Source organism: Ptiloglossa arizonensis, chromosome 8, assembly GCF_051014685.1.
Source record: "Ptiloglossa arizonensis isolate GNS036 chromosome 8, iyPtiAriz1_principal, whole genome shotgun sequence".
NCBI lineage: Eukaryota > Metazoa > Arthropoda > Insecta > Hymenoptera > Colletidae > Ptiloglossa > Ptiloglossa arizonensis.
The window spans coordinates 19,358,576-19,380,148 of record NC_135055.1 but is presented as its reverse complement, the minus strand read 5'-3'; the positions used below and the strand labels follow the sequence as shown (position 1 = coordinate 19,380,148).

Sequence of the window (21,573 nt, the reverse complement as noted above, 5' to 3'; positions counted from 1 at the left end):
GAGTTTTAAACGCCACGATCCCCTGAAAGGTGGCACTCCTCGCTCCGAGTGAACTTTATTAGGATTCGCGGCTGCAATTCCGAGAAATGGGTCTTACGTTAGACCAGCCCGGGATATTAAACTCTCCGCCCAGGCAAATCCGATTGGACTTTGCGCGACGTACCACCCGACCACCCACACCCGCCACCGGGCTGAAAAATAACGCGCTGGAGGATCTTATCCCCGTACCGACACCTCCGAACCGCGCTACAGGCTCCGGATTGTTTACACGGTGGCTGGGATCGCGATCGGGTGACTAGGTACCTACCTAGTTGTTCGTGATTCTATTTTTCGAGCAACACTTCCAAGGATCGTTGTAAATATAGAAGGATTTTCGAAACCTATCTCGAGATATTTCGACCAATGTCAGGGTAAATTATGGAAGCGAGTCCCTGGTGAGAAATATCATCGCGTAGAAGAATGTTAGACCCCCTTCTGACACTTTCGAAGGGGATTGGAATCAATTGTTTACACAGCAGCGACCAGAATCGCGATAGGGTGAACAATTACCCAGTTCCGTGTGGATTAACTTTTGAACACCGTTCGCAAGAACGGTTACTCGAATAGAGGAATCGGGGGAACACGATGTTAGGTATCGGTAGCCTCGAAACGATCCAACCTCGATCGATCTAATTGGTAAAAGTGTCCTCTACGATTCCTGTCGAAGAATATCCATCGTCGACCACTAAGCCCTAGCGCTGTGAAAGCTCGTCGTAAATTCCCTTCGCAAGGACCGTTATAAAAATAGAGAGATCGCAGAGAGGTGGTAGCTCGGAACGATCCGTTGTCTCTGTACCGGTGAAATTTCATGGTGTTATTTCGACCGGTATCCGTGGTGGACCGCGATCGTTGGGTGGGTCACCGTTGAAAAATTGGCGGGAGAACGGTCCGGTTGGATTCATCGTGAACGTTCGATTCTTTCCGAGAAGAGAACCACACCGAAGGCCAGCGGTGGTAATTTTCAAGGCGACGTTCATCGGTAGAGGGAATGAATCGGTTCGCGCGGGGATTTCCACGTGCCAGATGTCGTTGGCCGTCGAGGCGAGAATAGGTCGTGGAAGCGGAGCCGGAAGCCGAACCGAGATCGGAAATCGTAAAGTACCGAGGCCGGTTGGCGACGCGGCGCGGTGTACGGGGATACCCACGCTGGAAAAAGAAGAGAAATCCGCGAGGACCGGAGGGAAAAAGGGAAGCGGAGGCCGATCGGGAAATGGACCGAAAGGGATAGAAGAAAATAGAGTGGAAGGTGGGTGGTTGGGAGGGACCACGGGGGAGGAGAGAAAGGAAGCGAAGGGAGGAAGAGATGGCTGGGAAGGGATTGCGATCAAAGCCATCTGTTGCATTGTCCCGGCAATTAGGAGGCGACAGCTGAGTCCCAGCGTACTTACTTCCACCCAGGGACTCTCAGCCGAGTGGAGCACGTGCGCTTTATCGATCTCTCTTCGCGTTCGTGAAACGTCGTCTGCGAAGACAACGAGCCGCTTCTACGTTCGCCCCGCGTGTGTTCCAGGTGCGCGTCGAACCAGCCGCGGTGAGATCCGTACGCGCGATTCAACCACCGTGCTCTCTCGCGCGAACAAACTGCCCCTGCACCGTCCGCGAACGATATTATCTACTGGAATTACAATTACGGCTCAATCGTACCGATCGATACGTTTTTTTTCGAACATTGCCGAACGATCACCCGGACCGAACTTGTGTCCTCGTCCAGTGTACCGATTACGACGATGGTTCTCGTCGAGTTTCAATTGTACGCGAAACGATCGTGGATCGAACGATAGAAGAGTCACACCTCGTTGTGTGTACAGGTACACGGTACGAAAGAAGAGGTATTCGAGAACGATGAGTACGATGTAATCGGTGAAAGGGTGATACAAAGGGTTTAAATATACCGGAGGAACACTTAGTGTTCGTAGTTTATATACGATCTTGTTCGATATATGTACGAAATAGTTACGAATAGAATGAAATGGTAGGAATAAAATAATTTGTACGCAGGGAGAGAGAATTGAACCAAAAATTGCGTTAATTTACCCGAAGAAGTTTCGAAATTCGTTTTCGAAAAAAGTTGTGCAGATCGATAGAAAATTGATAGTCGTGGTTATTTTCCACGAATTTGAAACGATCGGTCAATTTTAGATTTCACGGAGCTCGAAGTCGCCAATTTGGATGGTATTCGCGAACGATGGTGTAACAGCAGATACTTCGACGAATTCCGAAACAGGATGGACACAGTTGGAACATCTTATCGAGGCGACGAACCAGCGAGCCAGAAAAGATTTATCCGCGGCGCGAAGCGAGGGGTTGAGAACCGTTCGCGGCTGAACGAAGAAACTAGCAACGTCAGCAACGACAGCAGCAACAACGTTCGTGCCACCAGCAGTGTCCGCTACGTAGACGCTTGTGCAGCGTCTAATAAAACGGAAAAGGTGCAAGGGTTGGCGTTCGTTGCCAACCAGCAAATCACGGATTCGGAGTCCGTCGAAACATTCGTCCGTAGTGTCTTTCGCGGTGTAATTATTTACACCGTGTGAATAATTTTTCCTACCCCCGTCGAGCAATTTTTCTTTCTTCCATACCATCGTAAACAATTCATCTATGTACACTCGGAAACAAGAATTCGAAAGTACGATTACAATTGACCCGTGTAATTGGTGAATAAAAAAATCAATTTTGGTCTAGCTTAAGAATTACTTTTTTTCTCTCCATCTTGTACAACATCGTACGAGTTTCCCAGCGAGTAACTTCGGTATCGAATCTCTCTAACGATCGTCCGTAACTTAATTCCATTCGGTTCCCCGTTGTTAGGAAAATAGAAATTATTGGAAAAAGGCGAGCAAGTCCCATCGTTAAGTTGAACGAAGACGTTGGGCGGGGCGATATCGCGAGGTTGATTCGCGATAGGTGCGCTCGCCGGGGGTATAAGGTACGTTTAAGGTAATTTAGTTTGCCGTGAGTTCAGGTACAGGTAATTACCTCTTGGCTACCGGCGTCAGGTTGCAGTGACACGGTGGCGCCGTCCTCCCCCTTGTCCCACCCTTACTCCTCTCTGCTTACCTACGTTACGAATTTACGCGCACACAATCTGGAAATTCCCACTCTTGGACCAGAGCCTGTCGAGAGCCCGACGAATCGACCCGGCTTCTTCGAGATGTTCGTCCGAAAGAAAATCGCGATATTTGCGCGCGTTTTACGCGAACCTCTGCTCCCAGCTAATACATTAACTATCGATGAAAACACGATTACGTATCGATATTCGACACCGAGGTACAGTTACGAGTGTTCGAAATAAGATACCGAACCGAATCGGTAGAAATTACTAAAAGTCGAGTATTTCCAACCGCACGATTTGATTCTCCATTCTGAAAACTCGATCGAGATTTATTTCAGTTTACGCGAGAGCATTCTACCCCGCGTATCTACCGATGGTTACGTTTATTGATACTTTATTCGTATTTATTTTCTTTTTCTCGACGTTCGACGATTACGCGCGCTCTCTCGCGCACTTCGTGGCGATTTGTTCCTTGTTTTTCACGCGTTTGCAACGTATATCGATGCACGGGCTGATACACGTTGCGTACGATGGGATCGAAACGGGTATCGGTAGCTGTCGCGGGAATATCGAAACGATTCGAGGCGAAACGATGCATCGATAACTGCATCGGTAGTTAACTACGGCTCGTGCACTCGTCACGTTTTAACAAGTGACGCGATTCGACGGATTTTTTTCCGTTGGAACGCGCGACCGTACCCTTTATGGAATACCATTAGCCGGATGATTACGCGCGATGCACGCCCGCGCGTGCAGGTGCACTGTTCGCGAAGCTAGGCATCCGCGAACGAGGAAGTAATCGAAGCTACCGCTTTAACGACCCGCCTGGACGAGCTTCTTCCTGTACGGGAGGGGAAACCGGTAGCCAGAGTATCGAAGTCGAATCGACCAGCGTGTAAACGCGAAGTATCATCCGAAAGCAACCAAGTACGACCCGGAGAGAAATGCACTTCGATGCAACTCGGATTTAGCGATGAAAATTTTCGAGAAGGTTACTTCTTTGTTGGTTGCACGATTTCGTATGGTGTGCATTAACGATTAACAGCATCGAGAAGGAATGCATTTCGATGCAACCCAGATTTAGCGATGAAAATTTTCGAGAAGGTTACTTCTTTGTTAATCGCACGATTTCGTATGGTGTGACTTAACGATTAACAGCATCGAGGAGAAATGCACTTCGATGCAACCTGGATTTAGCGATGAAAGTTTTCGAAAAGATTACTTCTCTATTAATCGCACGATTTCGTATGGTGTGCATTAACGATTAACAGCATCGAGAAGGAATGCACTTCGATGCAACTCGGATTTAGCGATGAAAATTTTCAAAATGGTTACTTCTGTATTGGTCACACGATTTCGTATGGTGTGAATCAACGATTAACAGCATCGAGAAGAAATGCACTTCGATGCAACCCGAATTCAGCGATGAAAATTTTCGAAAAGTTTACTTTTCTATTAATCGCAAGATCTCGTATGGTACGCATTAACGATTAATCGGGGAACCTTTATAAAAAGACACGTAAACGTAAAAATGAACAGAATTTTTATGTAACTATACCCGAAGAGAAATGCATTTCGATGGAATCCAGATCCAGAGATCGAAATTTTTCGAAAAGATTATTTCACTATCGGATACACGAGCTCGTATCGTGTAAACTAACGACTAATAGCATCAACAGTCTGCTTGAAATGGAAACAAGTAGCCAGAGAATTCCTCTAAAGTACACGTAAGCGCGAAGAACGATCAACAGAGACGAGGTAGCTATACCTGGAGAGAAGATGCACTTAGACGGAATCCAGATTTAGGTATCGAAATTTTTTGGAAAAAAGAAACTTTTCCACGTGGATTTCGTATCGCGTGAGCGAGCTACCGTTAGCGCTACCATCGCGAGAACACAATGACGCTTTAACGATCCGCTCGGAGCGGAAACAAATATCCATGGTATCGCTCTAGGGTAGATGTAAACGCGATGAACGATCGAAAGGGACAAAGTGCACCTGGAGGTTAGTCTTCCACGATGGAATGTGCAAATTTAACGATCAAAATTTTTAAGAAAGGTTACGTCCCTATTGAATTTCATACCGCGAGTTCGAAACGCGGCGATATTCTCTCCAGCGAGAGAAGATCAACGTCGAAGTTGAATCGATCGTCGAAGACTCGACGTAAACCTTCGAAATGATCTAAACGAACCCGGCTACACCTAAAAAGAAACGTTCTCGAAACCATCGAGATTCAACGATCCGAACACTCGGTGTCCCAAACCCGACTATCGTTCGAGCGAAGTCTCTTGGGGTAGGGTACGAGTAGACACGCGTTTCCCTCGCGATTCTTTGTAGTCTCTCGGAGACCACCGCGTAGTCGGTTCGCTCGTCAAAAGCAGGCCCTGGACGCAGAAATCGCGCGTTTCCACCGAGATTAAACTGCGAAATGAAAGGAAACGTCACGAATCGCGGTTGTTCGGCTGGTTGAGGCCGGGCTAGGCGCGGCTACGACTGTCACTCTCCGCTCCGCTCCGCGACGAGACGCGAGGACGGTTCCGCTGTGTGTAACGTTCCGTTATCGGCATACGTATATATAGATACACAAACATTCATATATATATATACGTATACATGCATACATACATACATAAATATATATACATATGCATGCATACATATATCTATATACATATATACACACATACATATACATGCATACATACATACATGTATACATATTCATATATATATACCTGGATATATATATATACATATACATAGATAGATATATATATATATACATATACATATATATATATATATATATATATATATATATATATATATATATATATGCATAGGCATAGAAACACACACGTGTAAATATATATAGATATTCTATGACGGCGTTTTGCCACGCATGCCACGGGGCCGGAGGCATTCCGCGAGATAACGCGCGGAACACAGAATGGGAACAAGACAAGGTGGATGACACGGCCCGTAATTGCATGTTATCCGCTGCACCCACGCACAGAGTACACGGTCGACGCGCATCTGTGCCTCGCGCTCGTGTGCGCGGACTATCAGCGTGTTTGTAAACGAGTGGCCGATTCGCCTGCCCGTTTCACGTGCCCCGTGGTTGACGGCTCCCCGGATGTACCGAGCACAAAGGACGTTTGCGGCGACGTTGTCCCTTTATGCTGAACGCTCTTTCGACTTTGCCGAGATAAATCGTCGTTTTGTTTTTTTTTTATTTTTTTTTCTTTTTCTTTTTACCCGGACGACTCCTCTCGTCTTCGTCGAATCGTTTCCGGGGGACGAGACGCTTGCCAACGCGCGGCTCGCGGCGGAACGGACGAGGTCGGGGGACGCGGCGCGGAAACCGCGGGAAGAACTCCGAGTTGCAACCTATCGAGCAACTCGCGAAACGGGTTCGATACCGCGGCGGTCATCGGTGATCCGCATCGAAACTCACGCTATCGGACAAAAGGGTATTAGTACGCGACTTAGTTTTCAATTTTCGGGTATTAGTACGCGACTTAGTTTTCAATTTTTATCAGAAATGTAATAGAAATGTCACTTTTCGTTTGTATACGCAGACGCGAAGAATTATAAAAGTAAATTGTAACGATTGTAGTATCCTCCATGGAAGTGTACATTAAACGCGCGTCGAATAATCGTCTCTGTTCTTGATCGATAGTTCGTGTAACTTGGCAATTCGAACAAGCGTAGAACCGAATATTTACGTCGTAGACATATGATACCGTAAACGATGTATCGGTTATCGGAACAGTTTATTTTTCAAGAGAAGCTATGAATCTTCCTCCTGGCGATAGTAAAATCGTGCGAACAATGTGCAAGCATTAAAATATGGTGAAATATTCAACCTTGCGGTTCGGATTTAAGCGCGGGAATAGAAACGCGGTTAGTGTACCAAAATTTTTTCCCGTAACTCTTCGAATCGTTCGATGAGGGCTCGATTGTACGTACGCGAAAGGAAAAGAACGTTTCCTTGCGAGACGACGACGATAGAAGATTCCCAAGAACTGAAAACACCGGTGTCGTCCAAGTGTCTTCTAAAATAGTTCACGAACGTGGGCCAAAAGTTTCGGACCAACGTGCCGTGCACGTGTCTCTCGATCCCTCTACCTGGACTGGCGACCTTTTAACGAGGTGCTGAACGATCGTGACCGGAACGAACTGAAAAAAAACACAAAAAAAAAACTATTTTGATTGCAGTGGGGTCCGCGACGCGGGAGAAATCGTCGCGGGAGGAGGGCCAACCGGAGGTGCACTCTCCGTCTTCTCATCATCATCATCAAAGGATTTCGGCCGCGGTGCCCAGCGGTCAACAAAAGCAGAGCAATGGTCCACGGTCCGAGTACAAAGGGACAACCGGTTGCTCGGTGTCCTCCGACAACGACAGTCCCTTGCCCTCGCACTCCCTGAAGCCCGAGTTCGAGGATGGAATTGGCTCTGGCGGCGGTGGCAGTGCCGGACCTCCTGCCAACTGCAGAACGGAAGAGCAGAACGATGTACCCGCGCTGTCGAATGGCACCACCAGCACCAGATGCATCGCCGGTGTTTTCGCCGGTCACGGCATGTTCAAGAGACTGCTCGGCACTCTCGTGCAATTCGCTACGAACATCTCGCCGGATACCGGGGACACCGTGCGAACCCTGGTGCTGACGCTTCTGGTAAATCCCACTTTTGACTTTTTCTCGAGTTCTTACGCGAGAGATCGTCGACAGGTTCGAGAGCACGGAACAGTACTGACTTACCGGCAGAGGCTCTCGTTTCGTCTTTCGCTCGTAGATTCTTCGGAACGTGATAGGTTGTGTCACGTGATCTTAAGAGGTGTACGTTGCAACTGACCTCTCAGGTTCGCGACCAGTTACGCGAGTTGCTCCAGAGGCGATTCTTGACGAAGTAGTCTATCCGAATAAAAGATCGTTAATTTTATTATTGCTCGAGATGTTCTATTTCTCAGTATTTCGCAGCGATTGATAATACTACTCGCGATCTCGCGATCGTAGATCTTTCGTTTGTTTCTTTTCGATTCTCTGAATCTTTTAGGTTACGGTCTCTCGGTACGAAGACGTCGCAAACGTCACCCTAGTTTCTCCACCGAGCTTTCACGCGATGCTCGAGAGAAGATCCTTGATAAAGTTACAAAATACTTCGACGTAACATTTACAAATGAAAAATTCTTCTCAAATTTTACCATCGAGGTATCCAAAATAAATCTAGTCATTGCTCGGGATTTTCTCTCGCGTGAACTGGCTCGACGTAATTAATGATCCCTAACGCCGGTACATTTACGAAGCGAACGATCCTCGAGACTGTAGCCAGGTTACGTACAATTTTCGAAGAATCTCTCGGACACCTAGTAGATTCTTTCGACGAGTGCTCCGCGACTAGGTTACGATCGTTCTCGCAACAGCGGTAGTAACAATAAGTAAGGTACGCGTACCAGCTGACGGAGCTGGCTGGTACGCAAAGTGCACTCGCGATCCTCGAGACGAGCGGAGACGAGAGCGTGTAGTATTTTACGAACGCCTTTACGATAGATTCGATGGGCCCCGGCTTCGATAACCGGAAAGTTCACGGCTCCCGAGTGTAGCACGGGGGCCTGGAAATAGTTTACCAGACTCGTCACGATCCTCCGATGCGAAAGAATTTCGTGTATCCGTCGGTACGGACGGAAATATTCAAATTACGTTGCAGGGACGCATCGCGTTACCGTGTGTACCACGAGCTAGCACGCGTTCCGGAAACGTGACATCTGGTAGCCGTGCTTAACCGTAAAACGATCGTGGCACGTGACAAACGTGAAATCGCGGCCGTGGCCCGACCGTTCCCCGGGGGGAGGGAAACAAAATCCCTCGGGACCGTGGACGACGACTTATCGACCGCCGTGGACCGAAAAGACGTCCCGACGGGACTAATCGAGCGGAATCCTCTCGGTTGTCGTTCCAGAACGGGAGCAGAACCGCGGAGGAGTTCCACTCGGCGCTGCAGGAGGCTACCAACTATCGTCTCCGTGGCTTTGTGTTACCGTATCTGAAGCACACCTTGCCTTCTCTGCAGAGGGACCTCAACAATGCCGCCAGAGCGAGTAACCAGGTAATTTCGCTCGTTAACATCGATATCGGTGCACGGAACGGATCGTAACGAGGACGACGCGCGAACGATGATCGCGTATTACGAACGTAACGATTGCGTATGTCGCGATACGAATCGTGTACGAGAAGATTCCATGGCGAGACGAGAACCTGGAGGATGAAAATCGATGAGTTCGTTCTCGAAGAAAATTTCGAGTGGATCCGTACACGTATTCGAGTCTCTGGGTCTCTTATTTCGAGTCGTGGTAACCCTCCGACGCTGTTTCGTTGTTCTTTGTTCTCTGTTCGCTACGAGCAACGGAATTTCGGGACCACGGTGTCGAGCGAACCCTCTTATAAACTATTGTCTCACGAACGACCGGGAGATCGTTGGGCGTATCGCGGGTTAAGTTTTCTCGCGCGTAGAAAAAAAAAGTGGATCGTGTCTGAGGCAGAGGAACCGCCGAGAATAACGACGGCTGACCCATAAGGAGCCGGATGCTTTATTAGAGTCGCTACGAGGACTATAAATCACCCCACACGGCTGCAACGTGGCGTCGAGGGTACACGATGTATGAATGCACGTAGGCCCTATCTACGTTATCCACCACCCCCGAGTACGCGTAACATAGATTTTCGGTTATAAGGGAATATGCGCGCGCTGTCCTCGAACGCTATTAGGGGTCCACTTCGGTAGAGAGAGAGAGAGAGAGAAAAAAAGAACTCACCCGATGTACCTGCGCCAAATGCGAGAAATTTCGGAAGAGTGCACCGTAGGGATACGGGTCGTTGTACATTGTCGCTCAAAAGTTTCCAGTGACATTTTCGAAGGATGTATCTATTTGTAGGAATTGCGAATCGATGGAGGTCAATCGTTTTAATTTTCGAAGGGTGACTATTGAATTATACGAGGTGAAGTACTTGCGTGTGTCGGTTGTTTAAATTTTGGAATAGTAACTATAGAACTGTATGAGGTGAAGTACTTACGTATGTTTGTTGTTCAAATTTTGGAAGAGTAACTATAGAACTGTATGAGGTGAAGTATTTATGTATGTTTATTGTTCAAATTTTGGAAGAATAACTATAGAACTGTACGAAATGAAGTACTTACGTATTTCGGTTGTTTAAATTTTGAAATAGTAACTATAGAACTATATAAGGTTGAGTACTTACGTATGTCGATTATTTAAATTTTGGAAGGGTAACTAGAGAACTGTACGAGGTAAAATATTTACGTACGTTGATTATTGAAATTTTGGAAGGGTAACTATAGAACTATATAAGGTAAAGTATTTACGTATGTCGATTGTTCAAATTTTAGAAGGGTAACTATAGAACTGTACGAGATGAAGTACTTACGTATTTCGGTTGTTTAAATTTTCAAATAGTAACTATAGAACTGTATAAGGTAAAGTATTTGCGTACACCGATTGTTCAAATGTTCAAAGCGTGGAACTATAAGTAGGCGAATCGTCGAACCCACGTTAGTTGCTGAAATTTTCAAAAGATACACAATTCCGCGCCGCGGGGCGCGCGGTCGATTTTTATTCCGCGGTGAATCCAGTGAATTTTAAGCGGGGACGGGGATAAGATTAGAATCGTTTGTTATTCAGGAGTCGATCTAGCTCTTTGAGAATGTCGCGCGTGCCGGATGTCTCTCTTCGTTCTCATCTTTCGTCGTGTCATAAATGTGTATGTCCCCCGATCCGGCTCGACGCTACTCATCGAAGTGTTCCAAATTTTCGTCGTCATGAATTTCACCGGATATCAATCTTTCGGCTAAAAGCGTGGAAGAGTTTCTACTCCCGTTGTTTCCGGTTTACGAGTACAATTCGGTTCGATCGTTTCCAAACATTTTTCGAAAAACGCTCTCCTAGGAAACGGGTGAATTTTTCCGCTCGAGATACGCGAACCGATCCAATTCGAAATATTTCTTTTTTTTTTTTAATAACGAAATGGTGGACAATCGCGTCTATGGATCGTGACGGATCGCTCCGATACATTTTTCGCGTCTCGTTTCTGAATCGCCTCCGTTCCTGAATCAGGAAAAAAACAAAAAAAAAAAAAAAGAAACAAATATTTTCTCGACCAACAACGAACCGACGCGTAATTATTACACCCGTAACTCGAAATCGCTCACCTCGTACAGGGTCGGGAGTGCAGTGTGCAGAGTGCATCTCGAACAACTGGTTCTCGACTGTTCCGGGTATTCGAAAGTTTCGATAACCGTGCGAAACAACGCTGTCGAAAAACGCTGTCGAACGAAACTCGCGAGCCGCGTTACGAAACGTGCTCGCTCGTTCCTCGCCAGTGGCCCGATGTAGATTACGGTTCTATTACGCTCACGCTCGTTAAACTTCGTACAACGAAGACGGAAGAGAGGAAACGCGTCCAGGAGTAGCGAGTAAAATCAACAGAGCCCGGGCTGACCGGCTGCTGGCCTGTTTTAATTTCCCAGGCTACTTCGCGATCGTGGGTGGGAGCACGCCAGCCTGCTTCACGGCGAGATAGGTGAACGAATCGAATGTAAAGGCGAACTTGAAAAGCTCGCGGCACGGAATACGCCAGGTTACCACGGGGCCCAACTTTTCCTTCGTTTCTTTCTTCCTTGTATTTTGTACATCCGACCGTCCACCGAGAACCGAAACCTCGATTTAAGAGTTTTCCATTCGTCAGTTTTCGATTCAAGAGTTTTCGATTCGTCAGTTTTCGATTCGCCAGTTTTCGATTTGCCAATTTTCGATGCGCGAGTTTTCGATTCGCGAGTTTTCGATCGGTGAGTTTTCGATTCAAGAATTTTCGATTCAAGAGTTTTCGATTCAAGAGTTTTCGATTCAAGAGTTTTCGATTCACCAGTTTTCGATCCGCGAGTTTTCGATTCGCGAGTTTTCGATTCGCCAGTTTTCGATTCGTGGGTTATCGATCCGCCAGTTTTCGATTCGTCGGTTTTCGATTCGCCAGTTTTAGATTCACCAGTTTTCGATCCGCGAGTTTTCAATTCATCAGTTTTCGAATCGCGAGTTTTCGTTGGTAATCGACAAACGCGTTTCGAGAAAAAGAAAACCAAGAAAAAAGAAGAACACCAAGAGGGAAAAATCGATCGGTTATCGCGCGACGAACGCGACGTAGACGACACGGGAACGTTCACCGTCCTCTCTAAATGTAACGTAAGACGATTAAAGGAAAGCTCGGGAGCGCGTAACCGCGATTCATATTACGCCATTTTGCTTTTCGAGTCGCTCTTCCATGAGCCGCTGCCTCGTGCTGCTTGTTAAAATCGCGCGAATCGGCGAACGTAATCCCGTAAACCGAAACGTTCGCGCGGATACCTACCAGCCGGCTTATTTATTCCGCGTGCGGTACCTTCCTCCGCGACGCGGCACGATTCGTCGTTTTCGACGTCGTCGCGTTTTCGGGAACACCCTCCGAGGCGTCCCGAACCGCGAAATATCGTTACTCGGGAGAAACGAAACATTCGAAACGTTTTCTCGTACGATGAAACTGATCGTTCTAAGCACAGTGTGTACGTACTTTATGTACGTTGGTTGTTTCAATTTTGGAAGGGTAACTATAGAACTGTACGAGGTGAAGTATTTATGTTGGTTATTCAAATTTTGGAATAGTAACTATAGAACTGTAGGAGGTGAAGTATTCATGTATGTTGGTTGTTCAAATTTGGAATAGTAACTATAGAACTGTACGAGGTGAAACATTTATGTATGTTAGTTGTTCAAATTTTGGAAGGGTAACTATAGAACTATACAAGGTGAAACATTTATGTATGTCGGTTGTTTAAATTTTGGAATAGTAACTATAGAACTGTACCAGGTGAAGTATTTATGTATGTCGGTTGTTTAAATTTTGGAATGGTAACTATAGAACTATTAGGTTGTTCGGAAAGTGATTTCGTTTTCCAAAATGGAGAATGTATAATTTAATGAAATGTTTATACACTTTAAAAAAATCGTGTTTCATTTTCCCTCAAAAAAAAAAAGAAACGACTTTCCGAACAACCTAATATATAAGGTGTATTTTAGAAGGGTACGCGGTGTGTGTTTAAATACACGCGTACGTTAAATACGCTTGAATTAATTTTCTCCCGGTAACAATCAGAAGGTACGTACTTCTTCAACCCACCGACGAAAAGAAATGAAAATATTTACCAGAAACTGTACGAGCGAGAGAGAAAGAGACTTTGAGCAAAGAACGTAAAAATATTTTTCCCCGGTGTCTCCAACGTCGTTCGCGACATGGAAAATTAGAGTCCCGTTGAAGCGATGATTAAAACGTAATTTCACCCTGGAACGCGAAAGAAGAATCACAAGCGCCCAACGGAGAATACTCGAGTGACAAAGAGTAACTACGATTAAAATAAAATCTCGTCGAATTATAAAAACGAAACAAACGTCCTTCCCCCGATGCGCGAGAAATTAGAGCAACCCGGTTGAAGTACACGTTTGTTTAAAATACACGGTCCCGTCGAATTCGTCCGTTCGTTAATTCGGAGGCGATTCTTTAAAGCGTTACTTCCTCGATGTTCGAATATTTAAAAGGTTCCGCTCGAGCGGTCGGGCAGCGTTCCTCTCGAGGAGAAATCTGGAAACGGATCTCCTCGCGTTCGAGGAAATAAAACACGGTGCGGCGTGGCGTGGCGTGGCGTGGCGTGGCGTGGCGTGGCGTGGCGTGGCGCGATATTCCCTTTGATTTCCCTTCGGTGGCGGAAAAAGAATTCGTGATCCTCCACGAGCAAGAATAAAGTACGACTCGGTGGAATTAATAGAAGTGTTCCGGTTGCGCGACTGCTCGCAGCTGTTGCCTGTCTCGAAAGAGAGCGAAAAGAAAAACGTAGACGGAGCGCGGACCGGCGCCGTGGCAACTCGCCGGTACGACGAGTGCGCGAAGAGTCAACGAACGAGCGAGCGAGCGAGCGAACGGTGCCGCGCGGTAACGAATTGCAAATTAATAGCAACGATTTACATTTCTCGAGGCAGCCCGTACGACGAAGGAACGAAAGACCATCTCGGCTAGACGACGACGAATTTCTCATCCGCACAGGCGCCGCGAGACCCTTTTCGTATACGAGAGTTCCCGATCCCGTGAACGGAGAAGCGGACACCCGTGAACGGGGGTTGGATCGGCTCGAATACGCTGCGAACGGGAGAGAACCGAGCGCCCCGACGACGAGGTGTGCGGCGTCGCGTCGTTGAACGCGGAACCACCGATCGATGATCGTTAATTGAGAATTGCGAACGCGAGAAAGCGCGAGAAAGCGCGACTCGGCGAGAACCGATCGACCGAGACGGAGAAAACCTTCCGATATTGAATTAGAAGCGATAAATCCCACACCGCCGGGCAGACATCGTACGGAGGGTCCCGGTGTTCGAAACTTTTCGACGAAAGGTGGTGCCGGCCGTAAAGAAGCCGACGGACGAATATTAAAAATCGAAACTGATTGGGAGCGGGCGTGCCGCTGCTGACCGCTCCGACCCGGCTAGAACGACGAACGCGTAACCCACCTTTTACGATGCGTAAAACGCGTTGCGCTTCGTAGACGTTCCGAGTTCGCGCGCGCGAGTAACACGTTGATATTTTAATATCGGCGAGGTATTTTAACGAATATACAGAGGTATCGTGTATACGGAGATCGGTGCGATGTAAAGGGGATTGTTCTTACTTTTGAGACTTTTTTCGAATACGGAATTTCTACGGAATTCTTACTTTTCAGATTTTTTCAAATACGGAATTCTTACTTTTCAGATTTTTTCAAATACGGAATTCATACTTTTGAGATTTTTTCAAATACGGAATTCTTACTTTTCAGATTTTTTCAAATACGGAATTCTTACTTTTGAGATTTTTTCAAATACGAAATTTCTACGGAATTCTTACTTTTGAAATTTTTTCAAACACGGAATCTCTACGGAATTCTTACTTTTGAGATTTTCTCAAATACGGAATTTCTACGGAATTCTTACTTTCGAGATTTTTTCAAATACGGAATTTTTAGGGAATTCTTACTTTTGAGATTTTTTTCGAATACGGAATTTCTACGGAATTCTTACTTTTGAGATTTTTTCTCAAAAGAGATCTAATTTATTGCGAAGAAACGGAAGAATCACGAAGTACGCTCCACTCGGTGAGAACAAGTGCGATATTTTTACCAGGGAGTGTCGCGTTCAAGATTCTCAAGTATCGATGTACATATCTTTTTACATTTGTAAGCAACGATCGATGTAAATTTTCATTTAGAAGTATTTCGAACGGTAACTCGTGAAACGTGATCCCGCGCGACGAATCGTTCGAATTTTAATCCTTGTTCGCGCGGATACGGTGAACCCTGTCCCCAGCCGATAAGATTTGATTTGATTCTGTCGACAGAGCTGCGCGCAATTCTTACGATCGAACGAGGCTGCGGTCCTGGAGGCCGTTGGCTTGCTGGCCACAGGGGAGCCGGTCGAGATCTTCGGGGAGCAGACTGGTAACGGGCTGGGAAGTGGAAACGGAATAGGAAACGGCGGCAATCAGTGCTCCGCTCATTACGGCATGCGGTCCAATTCTAATCCCGGTGTCGGTGCTATTCAGCACACGAACAACGCCACGGGCGGTCTGCACCATTATTCCGGCACCGCGACGCACGCACCGAAGCGTCGCGCCTCCGACACTCCGTGAGTGAATCCGTAATGCTGTTTGAAAATTTCGCCTCACGAAATGCCGCGGATCGACGTTGGACGTCGATCCCCACGCACTAGCGGTACGAGCTGTATCGATAGGTGTGACGGTGTTTTGAAACAAAAATTAGGAACGAGGTTCTTGGAGGGTGGTTAAAGGATTTGACAACCCTTTGAATAGTTGTAAGAGTGTCGAAGGGAGTTTGTTAATATCGAAACGCTTTTTAAGGTACGAGGTGTTCGAAAATTTGGAGAAAGTATTCCTGAAGAGTAACTGAGAGATTTAACCCCCTTTGAATAGTTGTGAGAGTGCCAAAGAGATCTTATCAATGTCAAAACGCTTTTTTTGTGGATATACGGTGTTCCAAAATTTCAAAAAAGTATTCCTGAAGAGTAACTAAGAGATTTAACCCCCCCCCCTTTGAATAATTAGAAAAGTATCAAAGAGATTTTATCAATATTGAAACACTTTTTAAGATATAACGTGTTCAAAAATTTCAAAAAAAATATTCCTGAAGAGTAACTAAGACACTTAATCCCCGTTTGAATAATTACGAGAGTGTCAAAGAGATCTTATCAATATTGAAACGCTTTTTAAGATATAAGGTGTTCGAAAATTTCAAAAAAAGTATTCCTGAAGAGTAACTAAGACACTTAACCCCCCTTTGAATAGTTGCGAGAGTGCCAAAGGGATTTTATCAATATCGAAACACCTTTTTCGGTGGTATATCTTCTTGGATCTTCTCGACTTTGGAAATCTTCTTCGAGCTTTTTCGATCCAATTTCTCGATGGAAATTGTCACAGATGGACGAATCAGGAATTTGCAACGTCCCCGTAACAAAGCTCGGAAAAGATTCAAGATCGAGGATCGTCGTTAAGCTACGCGAAGATTCTTCGATTTTTTATTGTCGAGGACGTCGACCCTCAAAGGGAGTACTTCGCGTATCTTTTCCGCTTTTCACAGTTTAGAAATGTTCCGACGCGAGCTCGAATCACCGATCGGGTAATTTCGTTCGGTGGCCCCCGATTTTTCTTTCCGCGTGCTCGTAAATCGCGGACAAGACCGCGCGAAATCTTCGCCCGTCCATTGCGATAATTCACCCGCGAACGAACGAGCGAACGAACGAACGAACGAAAGCCACGCACCTGCGCGTACACGCGTGCGTAGTATATTTGCCAAGCCGCAAACGCGTCGGTGTTTTGGAAAAATTCTTGGCCGCGGGCCCTGCACTTCTCGCCGATATTTATCGCGATCGAGCCCCCGAAAACGGTACGTGCGTTAAAACGACGCGGTCGGCGGGCCGCGCGATGCATTTTCCACGATGCGAAATCTCTCTCGTGAGTATTCCCGAAAAATCGAACCGATAAGTCACCTTGTACGCGCCCAGAACCTCGAGGCTTGGTTCTACTCGCGCGATCGTACTTTTTCGATCTTGGTGAGTTCCAATGGGTCTTTCTCAACCCGGCCTCGCAGTACAGTAGACTTCCGCTCGAAAGAATCTTCGCGAAAAATCGAACCGATAAGTCACCGTGTACGCGCCCAGAACCTCGTGGCTTGGTTCTACTCGCGCGATCGTACTTTTTCGACCTTGGTGAGTTCCAATGGGTCTTTCTCGACCCGGCCTCGCAGTACAGTAGACTTCCATTCAATCAATCTTCGCGAAAAATCGAACCGATAAGTCACCATGTACGCGTCCAGAACCTCGAGGCTTGGTTCTACTCGCGCGATCGTACTTTTTCGACCTTGGTGAGTTCCAATGGGTCTTTCTCGACCCGGTCTCGCAGTACAGTAGACTTCCGTTCAAACGACCTTCGCGAAACCGAACGAACGATCAATTAATCCGAGAATGCGAACGATAATACGGAATCCAGATGCACGAGGAATTTAGACGTACGACAGCTTGGTACGAGACCGCGCGATTCATCGTTGATATTTTTCACCGACTGACAAATATTAATCGCGCAACGGCTAACCTCTGTCCGCGTAACGCGTTCGTTAACGTCTCCTTAATTGCCTAACCGTTAGCCTATCGCTCGTAACGCGCGGATAATAATTCTCGAGACACGCGGGTATATTAATCGCGATGGTCGTCGGTAACGATCGAAATGAAATACACCGGGTGTACGATTAGCTACCGTGGAAACTTTCATTGAAATAAAAATATCGGCCTATCACCGTGGTATTCAACGAAGATAAATTTTCCGCGCGCTTGAATTTCTTGCGGTTGAATTTTTGGTAAAGCGGAGATGTACAGTTACGGTGGAATTCTTACGAGTAAAATTACTCTACGAATTTCTTTGCGTTGGAATTTTTACTACGAAAGGATCTAAAAACCGTTACACCGGGTTCGAAAAGTCAAAACGATTGTTAATGCGTTGTTGTTCCACACCACGTGCCACGGATACGGAAATTACGTAGAATTTCTTCCCACTGAGATTTCTTCACGTTGGAATTTTTACTGCGAAAGAATCTAAAAACGGTTACAACCGGATTCAAAAACCAAAACGATTGTCAACGCGTTGTTACTCCCCGCCACTCGCTACAGACACGGAAATTACATGGAATTCCTTCGCGCTGGAATTCTTTCGCGCGATTCTTATCACAAATCGTCCAGCACGGAGTGAATTTCTTTTCGGTGTAATTTTCGTTCGGCGAAAGAAGCTGGACGACCATTACCCGTCGAAGAGTTTGACAGGTGGCACGTGGTAGGTAAGCGAGAGACCGTGGTCTCGAGTAACTCGCCGAGAGGGTAGGAGGATCGTTGGCGAGACGCGGGCACCTAGCCGTGAACCGTCGCGATAGAAAGAATCGTCGAGTGCACGAGAATAGGTATGTCTTGGGAATCGGTGGGTAGGGGTGTGTTCGATCCCCGACGATCGGTATTTGCGGTCAGAATATGATATGCGCGTGTACGCGTAAAGTAAAGGGGCGCCGAAGCGAGCTCGAAGGCGACAAAACGCGACGCGCGCTCTGGCAATGCCAGGTTCTGGCCTCCTCTCGATATGTCTGCCGGTGACGTTTCCATATATCATCGGGGTACCACCTTTCTCGAACACCCCCCGCGACCGTCCTTCTCCCTAGACCCCTCTATTCTCTACCCTTCGACTACCAGCAAACTTGCCTCGAGTGCCTATCGGCATCCCGCTAATACGACCCACGTTCGGCTTACGCTTCGACGCTCCTGGCTGTTTGCGTAGCTGCGCAGCGACGAACGCGCGCACTGTCCGAACTAAATTACAAAATCACCCCCCACCCACCCTGCCCGATGATACTCGACTAATCCGTGGACGGAGGATTAACGAGGCTCGATACGATCGAGCGTCGATCGTTGACGCAACGAGCCGATCGAAAACTGAAGCAGAATTCGTGGAAAGAATTACTCGTAATGGGAGTATTCTTTAGGGGAATTATTGCGTTTCCTCGGTAACGCAGCTAGAGGTAGTACTGTTATCGAGGGATCTGACGTAGGTTCGATTAGGAGGGAAAAGATTACGCGACTATGGTTAAGAGACTCTTTATGTACGCGAGTGTTCTTCGGTAGTAGAATTACTATATTTTTCCTGGTAACCATCTTTGGGATGCTCCTATTATCGAGGAACCCTCCGATGTAGGTTTAATTGGAAGAGAAACACTATGGTTTTCCATTAAGAGAGTCGTATGGTACGCGAGTATTCTTTGGGTAGTAGACTCACCATATGGTTCCTGATGATTCCCTTCTGTTATCGAGGAACCTTACGAGCTAGGTTTACTCGGGAGAGAAAACGATCACGCGAGTATAGTTCCTCGATAAAAGTCTCGGAGACTTCGCGGGTATTCTTTGGCGATAGAATTACCATATGTTTCCTGATGATCTTCTTCGAGATACTTTCGTTATCAAAGAACCTTCCGAGCTAGATTTAATCGAGAGAAAAGAGATCACGCAACTATAGTTCCTCGATAAAAGACTCATAGAGTATACGAGTATTCTTTGACGATAGAATTACCGTACGTTTCCTGGTGATCTTCTTCAGGATACTTCGGTTATCGAGGAACCCTCCCTTGCTAGGTTAAATCGCGAGAAAAGAGATCACGCAACTATAGTTCCTCGATAAAAGACTCATAGAGTATACGAGTATTCTTTGACGATAGAATTACCGTACGTTTCCTGGTGATCTTCTTCAGGATACTTCCGTTATCGAGGAACCCTCCTAAGCTAGGTTTAATCGCAAGAAAAGAGATCTCGCGACTATACAGTTCCCCGGTGCGTGAGAGACACGCTTCACGTACCTCGTGGAAATGTCGCAGATACTACGAGAACGGCGCCCTCCTCGACGACGTGCCGGTGTACGGGAAGAGGTCGACGAATCCCTGGAGTCACCATCACGGCCAACAGCAGCCGTCCACCGAGAGTTCCTCTTCTTATTGTTGGTATCATCCGCTTCACTCGTCGAGCGGATCGATGCAAGGTCACGGTCACCGGCACGGTCACGGACCAAGCCCGGTACCACCTAGCCTCGTGCAAATTAATCAGATAAACGCGTTCTCGGGCACGCACCATCTAGCCCAGCAGCAACAGCAACAGCAACAGTTGAGCCACGTTCAAACGCAAAACGGTAGCCTCGACGACGAATGGAAGAACATCCACGTGATGCTCAACTGTATTCTCGGTATGGTCGAGAAGACCAAGAGGGCATTGGCCATTCTGCAGACACGTGGTTGCTCCAGTCCGGCCGCTGCACCCACGTTGGCACCCTCCACGTCGGCTGGAGCCCAAAATGGTAACGGTGGCGGCAATAACGCCGCTGGTAACAATCCATCCTCTACGAACGGTTCCCAGGTGGAGTCATCGACCGGTGATCGGGAGGGTAGCCTGAAACGATTGTCGGGTGAGATCGTAGCGCAAACTATCAGGGCCACCGAGGACAAAGTCGCGGAGGTGAAGAGAAAGGCCGGTTAGTCGTCGCGCGATTCTCATTTTTTGCTCTCGTTTCGCGTTTCGAATAGACGTATCGTCACTGTAGCGTTTCTTGCAGAAGAAGCCGTGTTGGAGGTGAAGAGGGCCGCGGTGGCCGAGGTCCAGAGAGCCGTGGCGGTAGCAGTGGCCGAATCCCGAGCGAACGAACGTCTACGGGTACATCGACTCCTCGATCTACCCTTGTCGCAGAGAAATCACGGCGCACTTCGTCAGGGATCGTTTCTACGGGTCCATGGGAATCCAAGCGCGGTGGACGCCAACGCGAGAACCGTCACCACCCCGACCACCACTTCAAACTCGATGCCGTCGACCACCGAGGACGAGAAGGACGCGCATTTGCAGACGATCTCGGGATCCGTGAGTAACGATGAGATTTTCTCTACCTGGCGTTGACAATTTGGGAGCAGCGCACGAGTTTGCGTTTCGAAGTCTCGTGTAGAGATCCACTCGAGGGATCGCGAAGTGTTACACGCAGAAATGTTGACTTGACTCGAATCGAATGACACTTCTAGCTATTACTCTCAAATTATCACAATGCACAGTTTGGGAGTAGTTGTTACAGTGTTTGAATCATTACGGTGCATAGTTTGGAATGTTATTAGTTCGAGAGTAATATATCTTTATACTCCGCGTGGAGGTCCTCTCGAGAGATCGGTAAAAGATGTTACCGAGTAATCTACGAGAAACAATTGGTAAACGTTAGATGGAAACGTCGGTCCGAATCTTAGTCTTGCGACTGCTCCTGAATGATCGCAGCATGGATCGCAATTAA

General features: G+C 47.1%; 1 protein-coding gene across 1 annotated transcript in view; it reads left to right on the top strand.

The window, feature by feature from the left end:
• The window catches only part of Nvy (CBFA2/RUNX1 partner transcriptional co-repressor nervy), a 41,702-nt gene that overhangs the window by 18,005 nt on the left and 2,124 nt on the right, over nt 1-21,573 (top strand). The window contains exons 3-7 of the mRNA XM_076319219.1: nt 7,313-7,770; nt 9,053-9,199; nt 15,556-15,842; nt 20,132-20,778; nt 20,860-21,158. Coding sequence (XP_076175334.1) covers nt 7,313-7,770; nt 9,053-9,199; nt 15,556-15,842; nt 20,132-20,778; nt 20,860-21,158 — 1,838 coding nt within the window. The remainder of the gene's footprint in view (nt 1-7,312; nt 7,771-9,052; nt 9,200-15,555; nt 15,843-20,131; nt 20,779-20,859; nt 21,159-21,573) is intronic.